At 48.5% G+C, this 22,821-nt stretch overlaps 1 protein-coding gene across 1 annotated transcript in view; it reads right to left on the minus strand.

Moving 5' to 3' along the window:
* The window catches only part of vps35l (VPS35 endosomal protein sorting factor like), a 164,894-nt gene that overhangs the window by 117,894 nt on the left and 24,179 nt on the right, over positions 1 to 22,821 (minus strand). The window contains exons 7-10 of the mRNA XM_070900915.1: positions 8,529 to 8,657; positions 5,764 to 5,848; positions 3,135 to 3,209; positions 2,700 to 2,796 (exon numbers count right to left, since the gene is read on the minus strand). Of these exons, the coding sequence (XP_070757016.1) occupies positions 2,700 to 2,796; positions 3,135 to 3,209; positions 5,764 to 5,848; positions 8,529 to 8,657 (386 nt within the window). The remainder of the gene's footprint in view (positions 1 to 2,699; positions 2,797 to 3,134; positions 3,210 to 5,763; positions 5,849 to 8,528; positions 8,658 to 22,821) is intronic.

Raw genomic sequence — 22,821 nt, forward strand, 5'->3', positions numbered from 1 at the left:
GATGGCGGGACTGACATACGAGGAGAAACTGGATCGACTGGGCCTATATACACTGGAATTTAGAAGAATGAGAGGGGATCTCATAGAAACATGTAAAATTCTGATGGGACTGGACAGATTAGATGCAGGAAGAGTGTGCCCGATGTTGGGGAAGTCCAGAATCAGGGGTTACAGTCTAAGGATAATGGGTAAGCCATTTAGGACTGAGATGAGGAGAAACATCTTCACTCAGAGTTGTTAGCCTCTGGAATTCTCGACGTAGAGAGTTGTTGATGCCAGTTCGTTAGATATATTCAAGAGGGAGTTAGATATGGCCCTGACAGCTAAAGGGATCAAGGGGTATGGAGAGAAAGCAGGAAAGGGGTACGAAGGTGAATGATCAGCCATGATCTTATTGAATGGTGGTGCAGGTTCGAAGGGCCAAATGGCCTACTCCTGCACCTATTTTCTATGTTTCTATGTTATCGAATGCCTTCTGGAAATCCAAATATACCCCATCCACTGGTTCCCCCTTATCTTCGTTACAGCCTCAAAGATCTCCAGCAAATTTATCAAACATGATTTCCCTTTCATAAAACCATGCTGACTCTGCTTGATTGAATTATGCTTTTCCAAATGTCCCGTTACTGCTTCCTTAATAATGGACTTTAGCATTTTCCCAACGACAGATGTTAGGCTAACTGGTCTAGTTTTCTGCTTTTTGTCTGCCTCCTTTTTTTAAAAAATAGGGGCGTTACATTTGTGGTTTTCCAACCCGTTGGGACCGCCCCAGAATCCAGGGAATTTTGGTAGATTACAACCAATGCATCCACTATCTCTGCAACCATTTCTTTTAAGACCCTTGGATGTAAACCATCACGTCCAGGGGACTTGTTCGCCTTTAGTCCCATTATTTTATCAAGTACTACTTCATTAGTGATAGTGATTGTATTAAGTTCCTCCCTCCCTATAGCCCCTTGATTATCCACTATTGGGATGTTTTTAAAGAGTCTTCTACCGTGAAGGCCAATACAAAATATTTGTTCAACATCACTGCCATTTCCCTGTTCTCCATTATTAATTCCCCAGTCTCATCCTCTAGGGGACCATCATTTACTTTAGCCACACTTTTTCTTTTTATGTACCTGTAGAAACTCTTACTATCTATTTATATTTTGTGCGAGTTTACTTTCATAATCTATCTTCCCTCTCTATTATGTTTTTAGTTGTTCTTTGCTGGCTTTTAAAAGTTTCCCAATCCTCTGGCCTCCCACTCGTTTTGGCCACATTGTAGGTCCTTATTTTCCATTTGATGCCATCCCTTATTTCCTTAGTTAGCCACGGATGGTTATCCCTTCTCTTACAGCCTTTCCTTCTCATTGGGATATATTTTTGTTGAGAGTTATGAGATATCTCTTTAAATGTCTGCCACTGCTCATCAACCGTCCCATACCTTAATCTATTTTCCCAGTCCACTTTAGCCAACTCTGCCCTCATACTTTTGTAGTCTCCTTTATTTAAGCTTAGGACACTGGTTTGAGATCCAACTTTCTCACTCTCCAACTGAATTTGAAATTCAACCATGTTCTGGTCACTCATTCCTAGAGGATCCTTTACTATGAGATAGTTTATTAATCCTGTCTCATTATACAGTACCAGATCTAAGATAGCCTGCTCCCTGATTGTTGCAGGAACATACTGTTCAAGGAAACTATTCCGGATACAGAACTATTCCGGATACACTCTATGAACTCTTCCTCAAGGCTACCCTGGCCAATTTGCTTTGTTCAATCAATATGAAGGTTAAAATCGCCCATGATATTGCCGTTCCTTTCTTATAAGCCTCCATTATTTCTTGATTTATACTCCGTCCAACAATGTAGCTACTGTTAGGGGAGCCTATAGACTACGTCCACCAGCGACCAGGTCTCACTCTTTCTCCCCAGCCCCCATTCCCTATTTTCCCTCCGTCAAATCCACCATTCTCAGTCTCCCTTTCCCCTCATGCTTCCATTCGCGTCTTCCTCTTTCTCCATCATCCCCCAAACCCCCATTCCTCGGTCTCTCTCCCAGAGTCCCCATCTCTCTCCCGAGCCTCCATTCCCCAGTCTACTTCTCTCCAAGCCCCCATCCCCCAGTCGCCCTCTCTCCCCGAGCCCCATTCCCCAGTCTCCCTGTCCCCTGACAAGCCCCCATTCCCCAGTCTCTCCACCAAATCCTTATACTTCAGTCTCCCTCTCTCCCCTAAACCCCCATTCCCCAATCTCCCTTACCCCGCCACCCCCAAGAGCCTTGGGCTTTCGCTCACCCCTAAGCGGGGGCCTGGCTCTCTGACGGCGAGGTGGGGGAAAGTCATTGAGCCAATCTTCTCTGCATTCCTGGAGACTCCTAGATAATCTAGGATAGATGGCAAATTTAATCATGTTGTATGGGAAATGTCTTAATTGATTAGCAAGTAAAATACAACAAAAAATCCCTTGAAAGGATTACAAGAAACATTAAATATTTCTTCATTCCCCTTCTCCTCAACTGAAAGGATTGCAAGTGGTCTGCTAGTCAGTATCTACCAGAGGAACTCAAACAACAAAGAGGAAGTGTTCTAAAGTACTTCTCCCATTAATTTCTTCAACTACACCATTGCAATGTTCCTATTCGTAGATGGCTGTATCTTACATTTTGGCCATCCTGACCCGCATATTAATTAATGTGTGTAAGGATACAATCTGGAAATGAGCTCCCTGATTGAGGCAATCTTGAAGAACCAGTTCAGACAGGTTTCTTTCGCAGTTTCGTTCACTTCATCTGGACCAAAGCTATCTGCATTACAAATACAATACTGATTATTAAAAAGGTTAGTGACATTATGAAGGAAAATAACAATGCTAAAATACATACATATCTATTATATTATAAAAAAGTGTTTTTCCAACAACTAGGTCACTTAAGGTTTTCGCACAATCTCCCTTGGGAAAGTCACTGCTGTAGGTATAATTACCAGTATTAAACTCAGAACTAAAATATCCATTTCCTGTTGCATCGTTTAAATGCAATAATTCTGTTACGTTAATGGTTCTTATTGGGTTCACTTTCAAACATTTAATATTGTTTATTGGTTTTTAAATTCTCTGAACATTTAATTCCTGTATTAAAATTACCTGGCACTGAGACTCCAGGGAGGGAAATTCGACTACTCGCACACATGGACAAAATTCGCTCATACACTAGTTTACCTGTAATCAAAAACAAATCAAAAATGGATTAATTAAATTTTTTTTTGCATGAATATTTCACACAAATGGTTGAGAGATTGCAGACTGAAATGCACCTCTTCCAAAAGGCCATAGATTCAAATTCACTTGAATTGTTTAAAAGGGGACATAAATATTTAGTTGGAAAGTGTACGGGACAGGAAATAAGGGTTAAAATGGTTGGAAATTGGTTGAGGGGTGGGGAACAGAGAATAGCGATAAAGGACATTTTCTCCAATTGGCGGGATGTGCCAAGTGGTGTTCCCCAGGGATTGAGAGCTCAGCTTTTCACCATATATATTAATGACTCGGATGAAGGGAGAGAGAGTTGTACTTCCGAGTTTGTAGATGACACGATGTTAGGAATCACAGTAAGTTGTGTAGATGGGAGCAGGAAGTTACAAAGGGTCAGAGATAGACTAGATGAGTGGGCAATACAATGGTAGATGGAGTTCAATGTACACAGATACACAAAGTAATTAAAAAGATTCATGAAATGTTGGCCTTTATCTCAAGGGGGTTGGAATACAAAAAAGTAAATGAGGCTTTAGTTGTATGATCAGATTCCCATCTGGAGTATGATGTTCCGTTCCATACACAAAATGCAGCCTGAATCCAGATTCTTGAGTTCAACTGGACATCGGAATGAAGACAAGGGAGACTCCCTGGAGGAGGCAGTCTCACTCCATTTTGCTTCAGTCAGTTCAGGCCTAGACACCCGCCTTATACTCTACAAGCTTAGCATTGATGTGAAACCAAAATCCCTTTGCACTGATGATAATCGTGCACTGTGAATGCAAAGCTAGCTGTCAGTGTTTAACTATTCATACTGAAAGATAACTATAATAAACAAAAGCAAAATACTGCGGATGCTGGAAATCTGAAAAAAAACAGAAAATGCTGGAAATACTCAGCGGGTCAGACAGCATCTGTGGAGAGAGAAACAGAGTTAATGTTTCAGGTCGATGACATTTTGCCAGAACTGAAAAAAGTTAGAGATGTAACAGATTTTAAGTAGGTGCAGAGGCAGGGAAAAGGGAGGGGGAAAGAGAGGAAATAACAAAATGTATGATCTGTGATAGGGTGGAAAGCAGGAGGGATTAAATAACAAAAAGGGATGAAGGTGAAAGGCAAAACTAACATAAATATTGATCAGATGTACAGTAATATTTCCAAGTACACTTTCACCACTGATGGCCCCAAAATCCCAGTTTCTTCTTCCCGCGGGCGTTCGACTAAAAAGAGGAGAAAAGACGCGCACTTATCTTTTGGTCGAACACTCACCAGAGATCCCGGACTCGAGGCCTCCCCTTTTTGCGCAATGGAGCGCGTTCACGTTGGGACATCCGTAGGAGTCACATGGGCCTGAACACCCAATCGCGGTAAAGTATTTTCTCATTCATAGTAATAGGAGTTTCGTAGGTCCAAAACTCCTATCACGATGATTGAGAAACACCTCCAAACACTACATAAAACATTTAAAAAAACCTCACATAAATACATTATAGAAATTAAAGTTGATAGAAACGTTTTTGAAAAAGAAAATGTGCCGATTTTTAAAAAAACGTTTTAATTATGGTTTAAAATAAAATTACCAGAGTGGGCAGGGTTTTTAACAAATAGGTATTTTTAAATTTTATTTTAATATGTTTTTGCTATGTTTTCAAACTCTTACGCTGGTAAAAGCAAGAGTTTTAAGGACATTCGCAGGGTAAGAGATGGGCAAATAGCCCAATCTCTGCCGTGGGAATGTCCTTCTCCCCGAGATGTGGCCATCTGTCAAGCCAGAAACTTGACAGATCAGAAAAGCCGGTTTCAGCGCAGCGCATCGAAAACTGGCTTTTCCGATGCGTTCCCGGGTCCGTACACACTCCGTACGGACCCGGGGAGGCTGGAATTTTAGAGCCAATAACTTTTCACATTACTATTCTGCTTAATTTTAAAATTTCTATGCAGAATCATGGATACCCTGAAGCGATTATGAGGTTGTAATCTTAGACATTGAGGTGATGCTTAAAATCTGAGAATTTAACTGGTTTATATCAGTCATCAAATCACTTGATTCAAATCATTTTAAAAAGATATAATTTTGTATGTACACAGATATTTTATTTTAATCTATTTTCTGCTGAAAGTGACGATCAATATTGAAAGTCAATATTCACCTTCAAAAAAAAAAATCCCCTACTGCAAACATAAACTGCCGCACTCCATAAAAGATGTTGCATTTTTCAGTGAAGACTCCAGATAAGGTTATTGTGGGCTATTTTCTGAACCACAAGTAATTGTTATTTACTGATAAAGTTCAGTATGAATCAACTCAATTTCTTCACTGTTCTAGTCTGCAGATAGAACTTTCTTCCTCTTCTTTTCTCCCTCCTTGTGGACAGCAAATAAATTAAGAGTTCTGGCACCCTTCAAGTAGCACCAATCACTGCAATGTATGTAAAATATTCCTTTGCTTCTCCTTTTAAAACTTACATGTGGCCTAGCAATATCAAAAAGGAACACCTTCGCAGGAGGAGGAATACCTTACCGAAAGTATCCAAAATATCAGTGATCAAAACAAATTTGCTTGGGTAAAACTGGATCACACTGGTATCGGAGAGCAGCTTTGAACACTGTAAACAGGACAAAGTTCAATATTAATAAAATACTGGATAAAAGAGTACAGTCTACAGATGTATCTACCAAGTAAAAATCAAAAGATTAAACTGGTTTATACTGAAGGTAAAAGGGCTAGAATTTCCAATGGCTTACTGCCTGGTTTCTGGACGGTATTGGCCATTGTGGGCGATAATCAGATGAGCGAAAAATTCTCTACCCGAGTTACGCCAGCGAGTTCAAGGTATCGCTGGGGAGCGGACCGCCAGCGTGCACCGCCCTCAGATCGCCCTGGCGGGATATTTGGCTCAGTGGTGACCCGTAAGTATGGAAAAAAAATGCCCACGAGGATCAGCGGAGCTGGGTGGTAGGTAAATGGTTAGTAATTGTTTTTTTTTTTACTCATTATTTTAAAATTCTGTTGTGGTGATTTAGTTTAAAAGGGTCTTGAGAATATATTTTTGATTTTTTTTAATGTGATGGTTTTTTGATAAATTATTTAGTGTTTTTCTGCTGCTAGGCCCCAATCTGCAGCCTCGGGGTAAATTTTTCATGATTTAAAAAAAAATTTATCGCCCATTTTCATTCGGAACAGCCCAATCGACCTTAAATGTCACTTTTTCGCCCAGATTGGGGATGCAACGCCCATGTTTTTCGGCGGACTTCTTAATTTTGGGGGTGGGGTTCGCCGGCGATAATCTTGGGAATCTTAGTGGTCTTTTGGGTGGCAATCAAGCCCTGGCAGGCCATTACGAAATTCTAGCCCAAAATGTTTATATGATTATATTTTAAAAAGATAAAATACTGGAAAAACAGTGTACAATATATCACATATTATGGTCATCATTGAGAGGGTGCAGAGCATTTTGAGAGGAGAAAGGGACTAGCTGGAAGTTGTGGTCCATGTGGGAACCAATAGGAAGGAAAAAGGTTGCGGTCCTGCAGCCAAGAGTTTCAGGAGCTCGGGAGGAAGTTAAATGGCAGGACTACTGGTATCATCTCCGATGCATGGGCATGGGCGAGAAATAGTGCAGGAGAGAGGGCTTCGGGCTTCAGGCTTCAGGTTCCAGGGGCATAGTGTCCAGTTCTGGGGCAAGAGGGATCTGTTCAAGATGGATGGGCTGCACCTCAACGGAGCAGAGATGAATGTCCTGACTGGCAGATTAACTAGTGCTGGGGGTGAGGGGTTAACTAATTTGGTTGCGGAATGGGCACCAGGATGAAACATTAAAGAGATGCAGAGAGGATTAGGAATGAAAACAGCACTAGAGTAAAGAATAGTTCAGAAATTACAGGGATCAAACTGGGGACAAATGTGAGGCAATCCAAGGTGAGTTTGGAGTGCATGTTTGTAAATACACATAGCGTGATTTTTTTAAAAAAAAGGTTAGTGAGCTGTAGGTAAAAATTCCCACGAGACAGTAACAAAGACCTGGCTCAAAGAAGGGGAGGATTGGGAACTTAATATTCCTGGCTACCAGGTATTCAGGAAAGCTAAGGAAGGAAAGAAAGGAGGGGATGGCAGTGTTGATCAAATAAACTATTATAGCATTGGAAAGGGATGATGTAGTTGAGGGGTCAAAGACAGAATCTATTTATTTAGAATTGAGGAATAGAGGAGCTATTATACTACTGGGTGTATACTTATAGGCCAACAAATAGTGGGAAGGAGGTAGAGAAGTAAATTTAAAGGCAACTATATAGTGACAATGGGGACTTTCAATTATCCCAATATAGACTGGGATAGTAACAGTGTAAAGGGCAAAGGGGGGAGGAATTCCTGAAATGTGTACGAGAACTTTCTTAATCAGTGTTTTTCCAGCCCAATGAGAAAGGAAGCAATGCTAAATCTAGTTCTGGGGAATGAAAAGGGGCAAGTGGAGCATGTTTCAGTGGGGGAGCATTTGGGGAACAGTGATCACAGTATCATTAGGTTTAGAATAGCTATGATTTACTAGAATGGTAACAGGGATGAGAGACTGGAGAAACCGGGGTTGTTCTCCTTAGAACAGAGAAGGTCAAGAGGAGATCTGATAGAGATGTTCAAAATTAGGAATGGTTTTGATATAGTAAATAAGGAGAAACTGTTTCCAGTGGCAGAAGAATCGGAAACCAGAAGACACAGATTTAAGGTGATTGGCAAGTGAAACAGAGGCAACATGAGAAAACTTTTTTAAAAAATACAGAGCTGTTGTGATCTGGGCTATGGGGAAAGAGCAGGGGACTGGGACTAATTGGATAGCTCTACCAAAGAGCTGGCACAGGCACGGTGAGCCAAATATCTTCCTTCTGTAAGCATTCTAGATCACAAGTATTCAGTTCAGCAATATGGTGCACTGGAGCTGTGCCATGTAGCAAAATAGGGCTGATATGTCGGATCCTTCAGGTGCTAAGCTCCTGATCTCAGAACTGCCATGACATGTGGAGAACAAACAGGAGATTGCTGTGCCATGCTAATATTTTGGATTGCTTTTGAATATTTATATGCATTTTGTTATATACGTGAAAAGCAGACTACACAGCAGGAACCAAGAGTGGGTTGATGCAATGCCAGCTGACCAAACAGGAAAAGGTGCTTTATTGCATCATTAGCCACACTCTGGGTAGCAGCCCCATTAGCCAGAACAATAAGTACATGTTTAGTTTGAGTACATGAGCCAGGAAAATGACACTTTTCATTTGTAGTTTAAAGCTGACCTGAATAACTATTTTTAGTGCTTTCACTTTTTGATCTGTAGCCCATGCATCCTTCAGGGACTGATTCAGTTCTTCAATCCGGTTTATATAATCCTGCTGGGTCAAGTTTAAAAGCTCTTTCTGGGACCCCTGGTGTAAGAAAGAAGGATATCAATTAAGAATGAAAATGAAATTTAGTTCTCAGAAGGACAAGTAAAAATAACTAGAGCAACTGCTGCCACCATTAGCAAACTCTGAAATAAATTTATACCACTGCAGTAGAGACCATCGTTAATCTCAAATTGTGTATGGTTTCTAAAAAAAAAAGTTGAAATTACAAAAGAGAAAGCAATTCTATTTGGCTGGATTTTCGGCTCGGTTGTGCCTCAGTTTGCACCCCACTGGGACAGTAAATGGTGTTTCTAGGCATAACGGCAGGTGTCCAGCTTTTACCGCCCAGCCGGCAAATTCAGCTCATGGTTTGCAGCGGTGCATAAACTTACCGCCCCGCCGTCTAGTTTCATGGAGATCACGACATCAATCGTTGTGCAATGCTTCACTACTGCCATGGATGCAAAGTTCGGCTCCAACGCCTCATAATGCAAGCCCTAGGAAACGTCTGAAAAACCAAACGTTCCCAGGGTGCAGCAGGTGGTATTGGCAGTGTATTTAAATGGAGGGATGAGGCTCCTACATCGCAGGTTACACTGACTGCAAAGGTTGCGCACATCACGCTGCGTAAAGCTCTGACTTGCAAACGACACTTAACTGCCATTACAGTGCTCTTACAACTTCAGAGAGAGAGAATTTAATAGGGGCATTACTAGTTCAACGGTGTCTCATGCCCCATGCTATTGCCAGGTGACATCAAGCTAGAAGGGCTCTTGGTCATGTTGGCCCACAGATGAGGAGAGGCCGAAGACATCTGGGGAGCATAGTTCGCTTACCCCCCCACGGGTTTACAGGCACCAACACTCATACCTCCAGCTCTCTGAGGAGCAGTATGTGAGAAGGCTGTGCTTCCAAAAGGAAGTGCTGATAGAGATATGCCATCTCCTACAGGCAGACAGATAGCTGGACCTGGAGGCAGCCTTCAATACTCCCCTCAACAGGTATCCAAATTCATGATGGTGTGCTGCATGTTGCTAAACCTGGCCATCATGAGGGGCAGGCATTGCCAGTGGGGATTGCAGGCCACCGGAGGAAGAGAGGAGGACGAAAAGGAGCCTGGCGAGGACCCCATTGGATAGCCACCCCATCCACGGGGAAGGCAGCGTGGAGATGTTGCCGGACTAAGAATCGCACAGTGCCAGTTCTCCTAAATGGAGGAAGCTGAGGGATGGAGCTAAAACTGGACACGCTATTTGCCTCCATAAAGGAACACCTCCGGTGAATGTTGGAATGATACACAAAACACCAATGGCAAAAGATGAATCATAAATTTTACTGCAACAATGTAACAAAAACTCCCTCCACCAAAATGAAACCATACAATATACAACATTATGTTGCAGGGCACTGAGCAGCAATGAAATTCCTTAAAATAACAAAACTGTTTTTTAATGCCGCGATTTTCGGCTGGGCGCAAAAACTTCCTTGTGCAACGCCTGATTTTGCGCCCGATATTGGAACTTCATTTTTTGCTAAATTTTGCAGATGAGGGCACAAATTTTTTCCAGCCGGTATCACTACCGGCGCACCGCCATTACCACCCAGAAATCTCAAAAGCTGAAAATCCAGCCCCAAGTCTGTAAACTAGGAGAACAACATGATAAACTAGTGTCAAATTATCATGTGCTGACACATACTAAAACAATGTAAAAATAGCTGTAATTGTAAAGTTAGGCTTAAAATATCTAAATCAACATAACTTGCACTTTTTCAGATTAAATTACTCCTCTATGGTCAGCTTTTTTTTTAAAAAAAGCTGATTTTCACCTAAAAATTGCATAGCCAGTAAAGTATAAGAAAGCTGCTTTAATATACAAACATTCACTGTAATTGTCTGCAGCGTATTGCAATTACTTGAGGGCTTTCCATTATATAACAACGAATCTTTGGCTTATATTAATTTTATTGCACCTTCAATCTGTAGATTTTAAAAAGGGAACTATGCTCTTTATTTTGAGAACATTTCAACCTATGCTTTGTGATATTATTGCATAACTGTGTTTTATTGCCTGCTAAAATGGATAAACACTTAATAAGCAAAAACAAAATTACCAGCACATACCACAACTAATCAGCTAATCAAGCTTAGTGTTTCAACCCAGAAGAAATGATATAATCAGGATTTTATTTGCAATTCATAGTTGTGTTTGATTTGTTACAGTTTTGTGATCAGCCAACCTACTTTCAAACAGTGACAAACTGCTGTCTGAAGTATGATGAAAATTGCATTTTCTTATAAATAGCAGAAACTAGGGCAACACATGCAGTTTAGTACAGCACCAATGAGTTGTGCCAGTGGCACCTACAATTCCTCGCTCGACAACCTCACAACTTCAGACCTTTCATTAGGGAAATACCAAGAAGCAGCTAGGCACAGACTAGGAGCAGGAGTAAAGATAAGACAGGTCAAGCAGTTGAATGCCTAGCTGGATGATGGAATCATATAGTTGCCTCTTTACCAAACATGCATTGCTGTGGTGCTTGTTAAGAAATTGGGAGGTAGGGTTAAATTCTTCTTTTAATGAAAAGCTAGATAATTTTATTTCTATACAATTAAAAAATATTCACAGCAATCAAATAGTAACATTAGTAGGACTTAACTATAAAGAAAGAGAATTCCCATTAAGAGGAATTTCAACAGTATATTATTGACAAATTGAAATAACCAAGTTAGTGAGAATTGGTGGATCTCCCATTACATTGCTCAGTGACTAAGAAACTGCACATGCCCCAACATCAACTGTTCCAAGTATTCCCAAAAGAGCCACAGAAAACATCCCTCTTCTTGATAAGGGTTCTCATTCTCTTCCTCCAAAAAAATGACTTCTTCTCTCACTAGCGTTTGTGTATCTCTCAATCTCTCTTGCCCCCCATAAAAAAAAGTACCTCTCATTTTGCTCAACAGAATCTCTCTCTCCTTCAACCCTGAATAAGGTCACTTGCGCTCCAGGTTGTTGAAGCCAAGTTTGTCAAATTTTTTAAAAATGTCAACATGCTTGTTGTGCGATTTGCAGGCTATGTCAAAGCTACATGAGGAAGCGTCAGGGCAGCTGTATAATTTTTTTTTGCTGGAAGATTACAGAGAGTGTGTTTGGTGGAAAGTGATGGGAGAAAATGGACATTTGGGCAGGAAGATTTTGATAATATGATGATAAACAAGTATATTCAAGTAGAAAGTAACAAATTAGTGTGGAATAAAATGCAGACTTAAAACTCCAATTCAGAAAATTGACAGATTCGACGGTCATGATGTAGACACACACAAGAAATGTTATTACAAAAAGGCAACTATTTTATTCAGCCTATTTATTAAATGTATTTAGCCACAGGCTAAAGCGGAATCATAATCTTGAAAACAGATCTAACATATGAGCCCCAAGTTTCCACATGATTTGCTCCTGACTTTTAGGAGCAACTGGTGGAGAACGGAGTATCTTAGAAATCGCAATTCTCCACATTTAAGTTTTCTGCAGTTCTAGTCATGTAGAACAGTTTCACTTTAGAACAGAAATTTTTTTTCCAAAAGGGGGCGTGTCCGGCCACTGACGCCTGATTTGAAAGTTTCCACAGTGAAAATGTACTCCAAACTAACTTAGAATGGAGCAAGTGAAGATTTTTGTAGGCCTGAAAAAACCTTGGCTACACATTAAAAAATCAGGCGCAGGTTACAAATTAGGCGTCCAGAACGAGGTGGGGGGAGGTGGGGGGGAAGGGAAGTCATTACATTCTACAATAAATCCTTAGTTATACTTATACAAATATTATACAAATAATTCCAACCTGAATAAAAATTTATAAGCAAAGAAAAGATTAAATAAACCATGTTCCTACCTGTGTGAAAGTGCTGCAGGCAGGGAGAAGGCTGCAGGAAGCCTCAAGTTGAGGCAGCCGTTCCCGACGGCAGGGGGGGGGGGGGGGGGGGAGGGGGGGGAAGGCAGTGAGGAGGCAGCCGTTCCTGACGGCTGGGGGGGGGGGGGGGGGGAGTCGTCAGTGAGAAGGCTGCAGGAAGCCTCAGAAGTTGAGGCAGCCATTCCCGACGGCAGGGGGGGGGGGGGGTGGGAGGCCCCCCTGCCGTCGGTCGGGCCCGTCGGGAAATGGCTGCCTCAACTTCTGAGGCTTCCTGCAGCCTTCTCACTGCTACAAAAAGCCTCAGTGCGGATCATGGAAGGGCAATGTGGTTTTATTAAAAAATTTTAAAAATTGAACAGCTACAAAGAACTACAAAAATGGCCAAGTGCCAATGTTTCCTTCACACTGCGCGTGCGCGAACGCTCCAACGCGCACGCGCAGGGTTGCCGGCACGAAAAAAACTCATTTAAAAGGTACCCACCCCCTCCTACTTACAAAATCGGCGCGAGTGGTAGGCTCCGCCTCCTGGGTGCCATGCCAAGCTGACATCGAGCTGCAAAGCGCTCGAGAATAGTGCGTTTTTTTTCAGGCGCCGTCTTCGGCGCGAAAAACAGGCGCCCAGCTCGGAGGGGTGCCTGTTTTGCCACGTGTGGAAACTTGGGGCCATAGTCACCAATGCTACAACAGGTTCTGCTTTGCTGACAATTCCTTGGCTTGTCCAAAATGGGTAAGCACCAGGCTCCATGGAAAAGCCATTTCAATGTAAATATCATCAAGCAAAGGTAGTACAACCTTGCAATAATGTCTAGGTAAGTATTTATCTGTACAATAATAATGGCTCCGATTTTGCGGTCAAAAGCAAAAGAACATTGCCAGCCGTTCATTACACTTACACTTGTCCACAGAGTTTCTATTAGCTTTTGCACTGGAACTTGCTGCGAATAGATACGTCATTACAGCGCAGCACCCTCTACAGGGGATCTGGGACCTGTCTAAACAGGGCAAGCAACTGTATATCTCCTTAGCCAATCAAACTGAAAAATCCTTAGATGCATGCAGAGTCTGAATCAGGAAGTGAGAATAGTTAATTCAATGCCAAATCATGTACAGAAAGTGAAATATTGGGCCCAAAATTGCCCAGGAGTTGCTCTATTATTTTTGGAGCAACTTGATTTTTCTAAGTATCTTAAAAATCCCCATTTTACAGATTCAATTTGCGCCAGTGTAAGTGAGTTAGTTAGGATTTTTTTTTAATTTAGTTTAGTTTTTTTCAAAAGGGGGCGTTACCAGTCACCTACACCAGTTTTGGCCATTTAAGCCACTTTGGACAGCTAATAGTTGCTCCAAACTAACTTAGGCCAGCGTATGTGGCCACTTGTAGCCGCACAGAAAATCCTTGGAAAGTTAAGAAATCAGCGCAGGTAGGTACATTCTAAAGCGCCAAGATTTACAAAGCACTAAATAAAGCACAAAAATAAGCATTCAATAATAAAAAAAATAGAAGGAAGCGGAGAGGTTCTGCACCTAAAGCACCAAGACTTACAAAGCACTAAACAAAGCACAAAAAGTAATAAGCAAATAAAAAAATAAATAAAAAATAGAAGTCCTAACTTCATCTGACCACTCGGCCAGGGATAGGGGCGGGACGACCAGAGACCACTCGCCCAGAGATAGGGTCGGCAACTGCAAGCATCGGGTCACTCTCACAGGCTGCAGGACGCGCTGGGGGCGAGGAGCTACTGCGCATGCGGACACACTAACGTGCATGTGCAGACGTCCCGGCACTGTTTTCAGCACCAGGACGCTGACTCCGCCCCCAATCCACTGGCCACGCTACGCCACCACCGAGGAGAGGCCGGGCAGCGGCCAAAGTCGGAGGAAGATTTTCGGCGCATCTCGGGTGAGTGCAACAAAAATCGGCAGGGGCCAATTTTGAGCCCAAAGACAGGTAAATAAAGATGAGATTGAGAGAAAGATAAAAGACGGAAAGTAAAAAAAAATGCTTTAACAATAATTAAAGTCTGAAGGAATGAGATTCCACATTTGTAAGTTAATTTTCAGTGCCAGAGAGGTTGTTTGGCAATAATTAAAACTTATCGTGATGTTACAAATTTATTTGCACTTGAATGGACAAGCCCTAATTTTTTCTGGGGAGTTTAGTGTGTATCTATCATACCCTTCATGTGTTTCAATGCCGAGTCCCTGGGCGAGAGTAATACTGTTCTAGCGAAGCTTCTGGAGGGGCAGGGCAACTTGGACAGCAACTTCCCGATTTCTGCGTTTAACTGCGCATGTGCAGTCGCCGGAGGTTGCTGTCCAATTTACTCTTAATAACTGTTATAGCCTCAATGTTATTTTTATGGCAAAATTGGGGCCCATCTCATTATTAAAAACATATGGCAAAATGAAGTAGAAGTATAACAAAAATATTGCATTTATCATCAACCCATATTCTGAAAAATAATTTGCATAACCTAAACTCAACACAAATTATAATATCCATCATCTAAAATTTATAAATTGGGGTGATTAGGACATGTCTATTCATTTTGCAATAATCATGCCAGTGCTGCCCCCTGCTGAAGCACAAGAGAAGAGCAGGTATCAGAACAATTGATAATTCTTATGAAATGCTAACTTTCAATAGTCATAAACAGCAAACACATCAGAATTATGAAATATCGGCCCCAAGTTTCCACATGATTTGCTCCTGATTTTTTAGGAGCAACTGGTGTAGAATGGAGAATCTTAGAAATCGGAATTCTCCACATTTAGTTTTCTGCAGTTCTAGTCAGGTAGAACAGTTTCGCTTTGGAACAGAATTTTTTTTTCAAAAGGGGGAGTGTCCGGCCACTGACGCCTGATTTCAAAGTTTCCACAGTGAAAACGTACTCCAAACTAACTTAGAATGGAGTAAGTGAAGATTTTTGTACGCTTGAAAAAACCTTGTCTACACATTAAAAAAATCAGGCGCAGGTTACAAATTAGGCGTCGGGAACGAGGGGGGGGGGGGGGGGGGAAGGGAAGTCATTAAATTCTACAATAAATCCTTAGTTATACTTATACAAATATTATACAAATAAATCCAACCTGAACAAAAATTTCTAAGCAAAGAAAAGATTAAATAAACCATGTTCCTACCTGTGTGAAAGTGCTTCAGGCAGGCCTTTCAGGCAGCGGTTTGCCGTCGGGACCGAAGGCTGAACGGGCCGGGCCAGAGACTTCGGGCAGGGCCCGTCCCCAGCACCAGATTTACAGGTAGGTGGCGTTGGGTCGGGTCGGGGAGAGGGAGGGGGAGGGGGAGGTCAGGTCGGGGAGAGGGAGGGGGAGGGGGAGGTCAGGTCGGGGAGAGGGAGGGGGAGGGGGAGGGGGAGGTCAGGTCGGGGAGAGGGAGGGGGAGGGGGAGGTCAGGTCGGGGAGGGGGAGGGGGAGGTCAGGTCGGGGAGGGGGAGGGGGAGGGGGAGGGGGAGGTCGGGGAGAGGGAGGGGGAGGGGGAGGTCAGGTCGGGGAGAGGGAGGGGGAGGGGGAGGGGGAGGTCAGGTCGGGGAGAGGGAGGGGGAGGGGGAGGTCAGGTCGGGGAGAGGGAGGGGGAGGGGGAGGTCAGGTCGGGGAGAGGGAGGGGGAGGGGGAGGTCAGGTCGGGGAGAGGGAGGGGGAGGGGGAGGTCAGGTCGGGGAGAGGGAGGGGGAGGGGGAGGTCAGGTCGGGGAGAGGGAGGGGGAGGGGGAGGTCAGGTCGGGGAGAGGGAGGGGGAGGGGGAGGTCAGGTCGGGGAGAGGGAGGGGGAGGGGGAGGGGGAGGGGGAGGTCAGGTCGGGGAGGGGGAGGGGGAGGGGGAGGGGGAGGGGGAGGTCAGGTCGGGGAGAGGGAGGGGGAGGGGGAGGGGGAGGTCAGGTCGGGGAGAGGGAGGGGGAGGGGGAGGGGGAGGTCAGGTCGGGGAGAGGGAGGTCAGGTCGGGGAGGTCAGGTCGGGGAGAGGGAGGTCAGGTCGGGGAGGTCAGGTCGGGGAGAGGGAGGTCAGGTCGGGGAGAGGGAGGTCAGGTCGGGGAGAGGGAGGTCAGGTCGGGGAGAGGGAGGTCAGGTCGGGGAGAGGGAGGGGGAGGGGGAGGTCAGGTCGGGGAGAGGGAGGGGGAGGGGGAGGGGGAGGTCGGGGAGAGGGAGGGGGAGGGGAAGGGGGAGGTCGGGGAGAGGGAGAGGGAGGGGGAGGGGGAGGTCGGGGAGAGGGAGAGGGAGGGGGAGGTCAGCAGGTCGGGGAGAGGGAGAGGGAGGGGGAGGTCAGGTCGGGGAGAGGGAGAGGAGGGGGAGGTCGGGGAGAGGGAGGGGGAGGTCAGGTCGGGGAGAGGGAGGGGGAGGTCAGGTCGGGGAGAGGGAGGGGAGGTCAGGTCGGGGAGAGGGAGGGGGAGGTCAGGTCGGGGAGAGGGAGGGGAGGTCAGGTCGGGGAGAGGGAGGGGGAGGTCAGGTCGGGGAGAGGGAGGGGGAGGTCAGGTCGGGGAGAGGGAGGGGGAGGTCAGGTCGGGGAGAGGGAGGGGGAGGTCAGGTCGGGGAGAGGGAGGGGGAGGTCAGGTCGGGGAGAGGGAGGGGGAGGTCAGGTCGGGGAGAGGGAGGGGGAGGTCAGGTCGGGGAGAGGGAGGGGGAGGTCAGGTCGGGGAGAGGGAGGGGGAGGTCAGGTCGGGGAGAGGGAGGGGGAGGTCAGGTCGGGGAGAGGGAGGGGGAGGGGGAGGTCAGGTCGGGGAGAGGGAGGTAGGTCGGGGAGAGGGGAGGGGGAGGTCAGGTCGGGGAGAGGGAGGGGGAGGGGGAGGTCAGGTCGGGGAGAGGGAGGGGGAGGGGGAGGTCAGGTCGGGGAGAGGGAGGGGGAGGGGGAGGTCAGGTCGGGGAGAGGGAGGGGGAGGGGGAGGTCAGGTCGGGGAGAGGGAGGGGGAGGGGGAGGTCAGGTCGGGGAGAGGGAGGGGGAGGGGGAGGTCAGGTCGGGGAGAGGGAGGGGGAGGGGGAGGGGAGGTCAGGTCGGGGAGGGGGAGGGGGAGGTCAGGTCGGGGAGAGGGAGGGGGAGGGGGAGGGGGAGGTCAGGTCGGGGAGAGGGAGGGGGAGGTCAGGTCGGGGAGAGGGAGGGGGAGGGGGAGGTCAGGTCGGGGAGGGGGAGGGGGAGGTCAGGTCGGGGAGGGGGAGGGGGAGGTCAGGTCGGGGAGGGGGAGGGGGAGGGGGAGGTCAGGTCGGGGAGAGGGAGGGGGAGGGGGAGGTCAGGTCGGGGAGAGGGAGGGGGAGGGGGAGGGGGAGGTCGGGGAGAGGGAGGGGGAGGGGAGGGGGAGGGGGGAGTCGGGAGAGGGAGGGGGAGGTCAGGTCGGGGAGAGGGAGGGGGAGGGGGAGGTCAGGTCGGGGAGAGGGAGGGGGAGGGGGAGGTCAGGTCGGGGAGAGGGAGGGGGACGGGGAGGTCAGGTCGGGGAGAGGGAGGGGGAGGGGGAGGTCAGGTCGGGGAGAGGGAGGAGGAGGGGGAGGTCAGGTCGGGGAGAGGGAGGGGGAGGGGGAGGTCAGGTCGGGGAGAGGGAGGGGGAGGGGGAGGTCAGGTCGGGGAGAGGGAGGGGGAGGGGGAGGGGGAGGTCAGGTCGGGGAGAGGGAGGGGGAGGGGGAGGGGGAGGTCAGGTCGGGGAGAGGGAGGGGGAGGGGGAGGGGGAGGTCAGGTCGGGGAGAGGGAGGGGGAGGGGGAGGGGGAGGTCAGGTCGGGGAGAGGGAGGGGGAGGGGGAGGGGGAGGTCAGGTCGGGGAGAGGGAGGTCAGGTCGGGGAGGTCAGGTCGGGGAGAGGGAGGTCAGGTCGGGGAGGTCAGGTCGGGGAGAGGGTGGTCAGGTCGGGGAGGTCAGGTCGGGGAGAGGGAGGTCAGGTCGGGGAGAGGGAGGGGGAGGGGGAGGTCAGGTCGGGGAGAGGGAGGGGGAGGGGGAGGTCAGGTCGGGGAGAGGGAGGGGGAGGGGGAGGTCAGGTCGGGGAGAGGGAGGGGGAGGTCGGGGAGAGGGAGGGGGAGGGGAAGGGGGAGGTCGGGGAGAGGGAGAGGGAGGTCGGGGAGAGGGGGTCGGGGAGAGGGAGAGGGAGGGGGAGGTCAGGTCGGGGAGAGGGAGAGGGAGGGGGAGGTCAGGTCGGGGAGAGGGAGAGGGAGGGGGAGGTCGGGGAGAGGGAGGGGGAGGTCAGGTCGGGGAGAGGGAGGGGGAGGTCAGGTCGGGGAGAGGGAGGGGGAGGTCAGGTCGGGGAGAGGGAGGGGGAGGTCAGGTCGGGGAGAGGGAGGGGGAGGGGGAGGTCAGGTCGGGGAGAGGGAGGGGGAGGGGGAGGTCAGGTCGGGGAGAGGGAGGGGGAGGTCAGGTCGGGGAGAGGGAGGGGGAGGGGGAGGTCAGGTCGGGGAGAGGGAGGGGGAGGTCAGGTCGGGGAGAGGGAGGGGGAGGTCAGGTCAGGTCGGGGAGAGGGAGGGGGAGGTCAGGTCAGGTCGGGGAGAGGGAGGGGGAGGTCAGGTCAGGTCGGGGAGAGGGAGGGGGAGGTCAGGTCGGGGAGAGGGAGGGGGAGGTCAGGTCGGGGAGAGGGAGGGGGAGGTCAGGTCGGGGAGAGGGAGGGGGAGGTCAGGTCGGGGAGAGGGAGGGGGAGGTCAGGTCGGGGAGAGGGAGGGGGAGGTCAGGTCGGGGAGAGGGAGGGGGAGGTCAGGTCGGGGAGAGGGAGGGGGAGGTCAGGTCGGGGAGAGGGAGGGGGAGGTCAGGTCGGGGAGAGGGAGGGGGAGGTCAGGGCGGGGAGAGGGAGGGGGAGGTCAGGGCGGGGAGAGGGAGGGGGAGGTCAGGGCGGGGAGAGGGAGGGGGAGGTCAGGGCGGGGAGAGGGAGGGGGAGGTCAGGGCGGGGAGAGGGAGGGGGAGGTCAGGGCGGGGAGAGGGAGGGGGAGGTCAGGGCGGGGAGAGGAGGGGGGGGTCGGGGCGGGGAGAGGGAGGGGGAGGTCAGGGCGGGGAGAGGGAGGGGGAGGTCAGGGCGGGGAGAGGGAGGGGGAGGTCAGGGCGGGGAGAGGGAGGGGGAGGTCAGGGCGGGGAGAGGGAGGGGGAGGTCAGGGCGGGGAGAGGGAGGGGGAGGTCAGGGCGGGGAGAGGGAGGGGGAGGTCAGGGCGGGGGGAGGGAGGGGGAGGTCAGGGCGGGGAGAGGGAGGGGGAGGTCAGGTCGGGGAGAGGGAGGGGGAGGTCAGGTCGGGGAGCGGGAGGGGGAGGTTAGGTCGGATCCAGTCCGGGGGCGGGGAGCAGGAAGCAGGAGTCGGGTCGGGTCCAGTCTGGGTGGGGGTGGAGCGGGAGTCGGGTCCAGTCAGGGAGCGGGAGTCAGGTCGGGGGGGCCGGGGGGAAGCGGGAGCGGGAGTTGGGTCGGGTGGGGGGGGGGGGGAGCGGAAGTTGGGTCGGGTGGCGCGGGAGTCGGGTCCGGTCCGGGGGGGGGGGGGGGGAGGGAGAGCTGGAGTCGAGTCGAGTCGGGAGGAAACAGGAGCTGGCCGTGGGAGGAGCCTTATTCACGCAGCCCCAGTGAGGCCATTCGGCCAGGGCTCGGGGCTGCGTGCTTCGGGCCCCTCCCACACAGTTTCGGGCGCCTGGAGCTACTGCACTGTAGCATGCAAGTGCAGAGGTCCCGGCATGGTTTTCAGCGCAGGGACCTGGCTCCGCCCCCCCCCCCCCCCACAGCTCGTGGTGCGCTGCGCCGAGGGCCAGAGGACCTGCAGGGAGGTGGAGAATACGGAGGATTTTTTTTAGGCGCACTTTGTGGTGTGAAAAACGGGCGTCCAGGTCGGGACTGCGCCGTTCTAGGCGCGGCTCGAAACTTGGGCCCTTACTATGGAGATTATTTCCCAACATTACAAGTTAGTTTGTTTGATAGTAAACTAACCTTCACAACTCATTTATTGAATTGCATGCTGGACACTGGCATAGAAATTAAAAATAAAAATTGGCACAGTTTATATTCCCAAGTGTCCCACGGTTGCACATTATTTCAGAAATTGCTTTATATGGGAAAGTGAACTGCAAACACTTCAAGCTCGGAAATCAGCATATAAAGTGGATATGAATAAAACATTTATTGTGGAAAAATCCCAGAGACTTACACATAGGTAAAAACAATTCTACAGTATTTCAGTACTTCATCTGAATGCAGATTTTCAATGCTTATTGCGACAAATAGGGACAAAAAAATGCACTCCGATGGTGGTTTATATAAAATAATGTCAAACATTCTCTATAATGTACAGTGGACTGAATACAGCAGTATTAATGACCTACTGATGACCTAACTGGAAAAATAACCCTTCAGCTTCATGATGAATGCAAAAGTTATGCAAAAAATAGTTTAGAAAAAATGGTGGCAGAAAGTAAAAGAATTAGGGAGATTTCTCAACTGAAGGATAAAGCTCAAGTACTTAAAATTAGGTAACACTTTTCATTGCTAAAAACATACTTGGGTTCATTTCCTGATTTTACATTGGAAATATTAACAATTAATGTAACATCTTTTACGTCAGTAATCTAATTATTTTACAGAAATATAGGGCCGAAGTTGAGCTGGACGTCCATTCTTCGCGCCCAAAAGTGCGCAGGAAAAAACTGCGAGATTCTCCGGCTCCTCAGAGCTCTAAGCCAGCTTGGTGCGGCACGCAGATCACAGCGGGGGGCGGAGTCAGACACTCGCGCCGATTCTGTAAGCAGTGGGGGGCGGTCTAATTCAAATGAGGCAACGTCGTGCCGGCAACCCTGCGCGTGCGCGTTGGGAGCGTGCGCGCACGCGCAGTGAGAAACAAACATTGGCACTCGGCCATTTTTAAAGGGACTGGAGGAAAAGTGAAGATTTGTTTCTTGGACCCCTGTGATTTAATTTTTTGATGTGTGTGTGTGTGTGAGGGAGAGCTTTTAGCAGCACTGTTGAATAAATCACCTGCTGAAATCAGTGAGTTCAGCTTTTCACTGCTAAACTTGTAGAACCGGTGCTATATTGGTGTATGTAAATTAAGGAGTGTGTGTTTTGAGAAATAAGAGTGCCAATTCAACTTTGCAATGGATCAACGTCCACCAAGAACAAAGAATTTCTTGCATGAGGAGGTGGAGATATTAGTCAACGTAATTGAGCAGAGATGGCAGGAGCTAGATACCAGCAACAGAGGTCGCATAAAAGTGCCACCAAAAGAAATGAAGAATCGCTGGAACCAAGTTGCAGAAGATTACTGCGCAGTGATGCATACCAGGAGATCTGGAAGCCAGTGTAAAAAGAAATGGCACGACCTTGGTAAAGTAGTTAGTGTAAGTAATATTTCCCAGTTTTAATTTAATCGTAATTGTAACCTGGCTATCTGTATGTCCCACCTTGCAGACTGACCACTCTGTAAAAAGTTATATTTTACTCTTTGCAGAAGAAATTGGCCCACAACAAAAGGGAGGCACGCCCAATCTGCATCCACTGACACCCTTGGAACAAAGGGTAGCTGCTATGATGAGTTGTACATGGAGAAAAGCAATCAGTACAGCACAAGCACGCGAGGAAGAGGGTAAGTCCTGAAAATGCATCGTGGCCCTTTAAATCAACCTGCTGCCTAACCTGCTATGTGTGAGAGTACTCATGCCACCCATCCGGCCCCCTCCTTTGCTGTTAAACATTTGACTGTTCTGATGTATTTTGCAGAACATGATGCTGCTGCTGCTGCCAGCCCTGAGGGTATAGAACAAGAACGAGTACAACCAGATGCGGACGAACCAGACTGGATGATGGCAGCGATGACTGAAATGTCTGCAGGGGAGAGCTTCCAAATTAATGTTTATGAGCCCCCATCAAAGGGCATCAGAGTTTCAACCCCTAGCATAGGTCTTGGTTTTACCTTCCATGGTTTGGATTCCGATGTTGCGGGTCCCAGTGGTGCTGCTGTTATAATGCAGCATTCTACAGTCAGTACACTACCGTCCAAGCCTGCGCCTTCCTCTCACATAGGTTCTGGTTCCACCTACTATGGTTTTGATTCCGACGCTGCGGATTCCAGTGCTGCTGCTGGTATCATGGAGCAGTTTACACCCATTCGTCCAACATCCCAGCCCATGTCTCGCACTCGAGTGCTGTCGTCTGGAACAGAGCGTCCCACCATCCCAGCCTGAGCCTCCCTGTGTAGTGGTGCCGCTTGCAACACTGAGCGTCCCACCGTCCGTGCCCGCGCCTCCCAGTGTAGTGGCGCCACGAGGCAGAGGAGAAGGAGATTGGAGACACGTTCTCCTGAGATGCAGCGTGCAACAGATGCGGCTCAGGTTGTGGCATTGGGTATGGAGACCAATGAGCTTA

The sequence above is a fragment of the Pristiophorus japonicus genome, chromosome 15 (assembly GCF_044704955.1).
Source record: "Pristiophorus japonicus isolate sPriJap1 chromosome 15, sPriJap1.hap1, whole genome shotgun sequence".
In the NCBI taxonomy this organism is placed as follows: Eukaryota; Metazoa; Chordata; class Chondrichthyes; family Pristiophoridae; genus Pristiophorus; species Pristiophorus japonicus.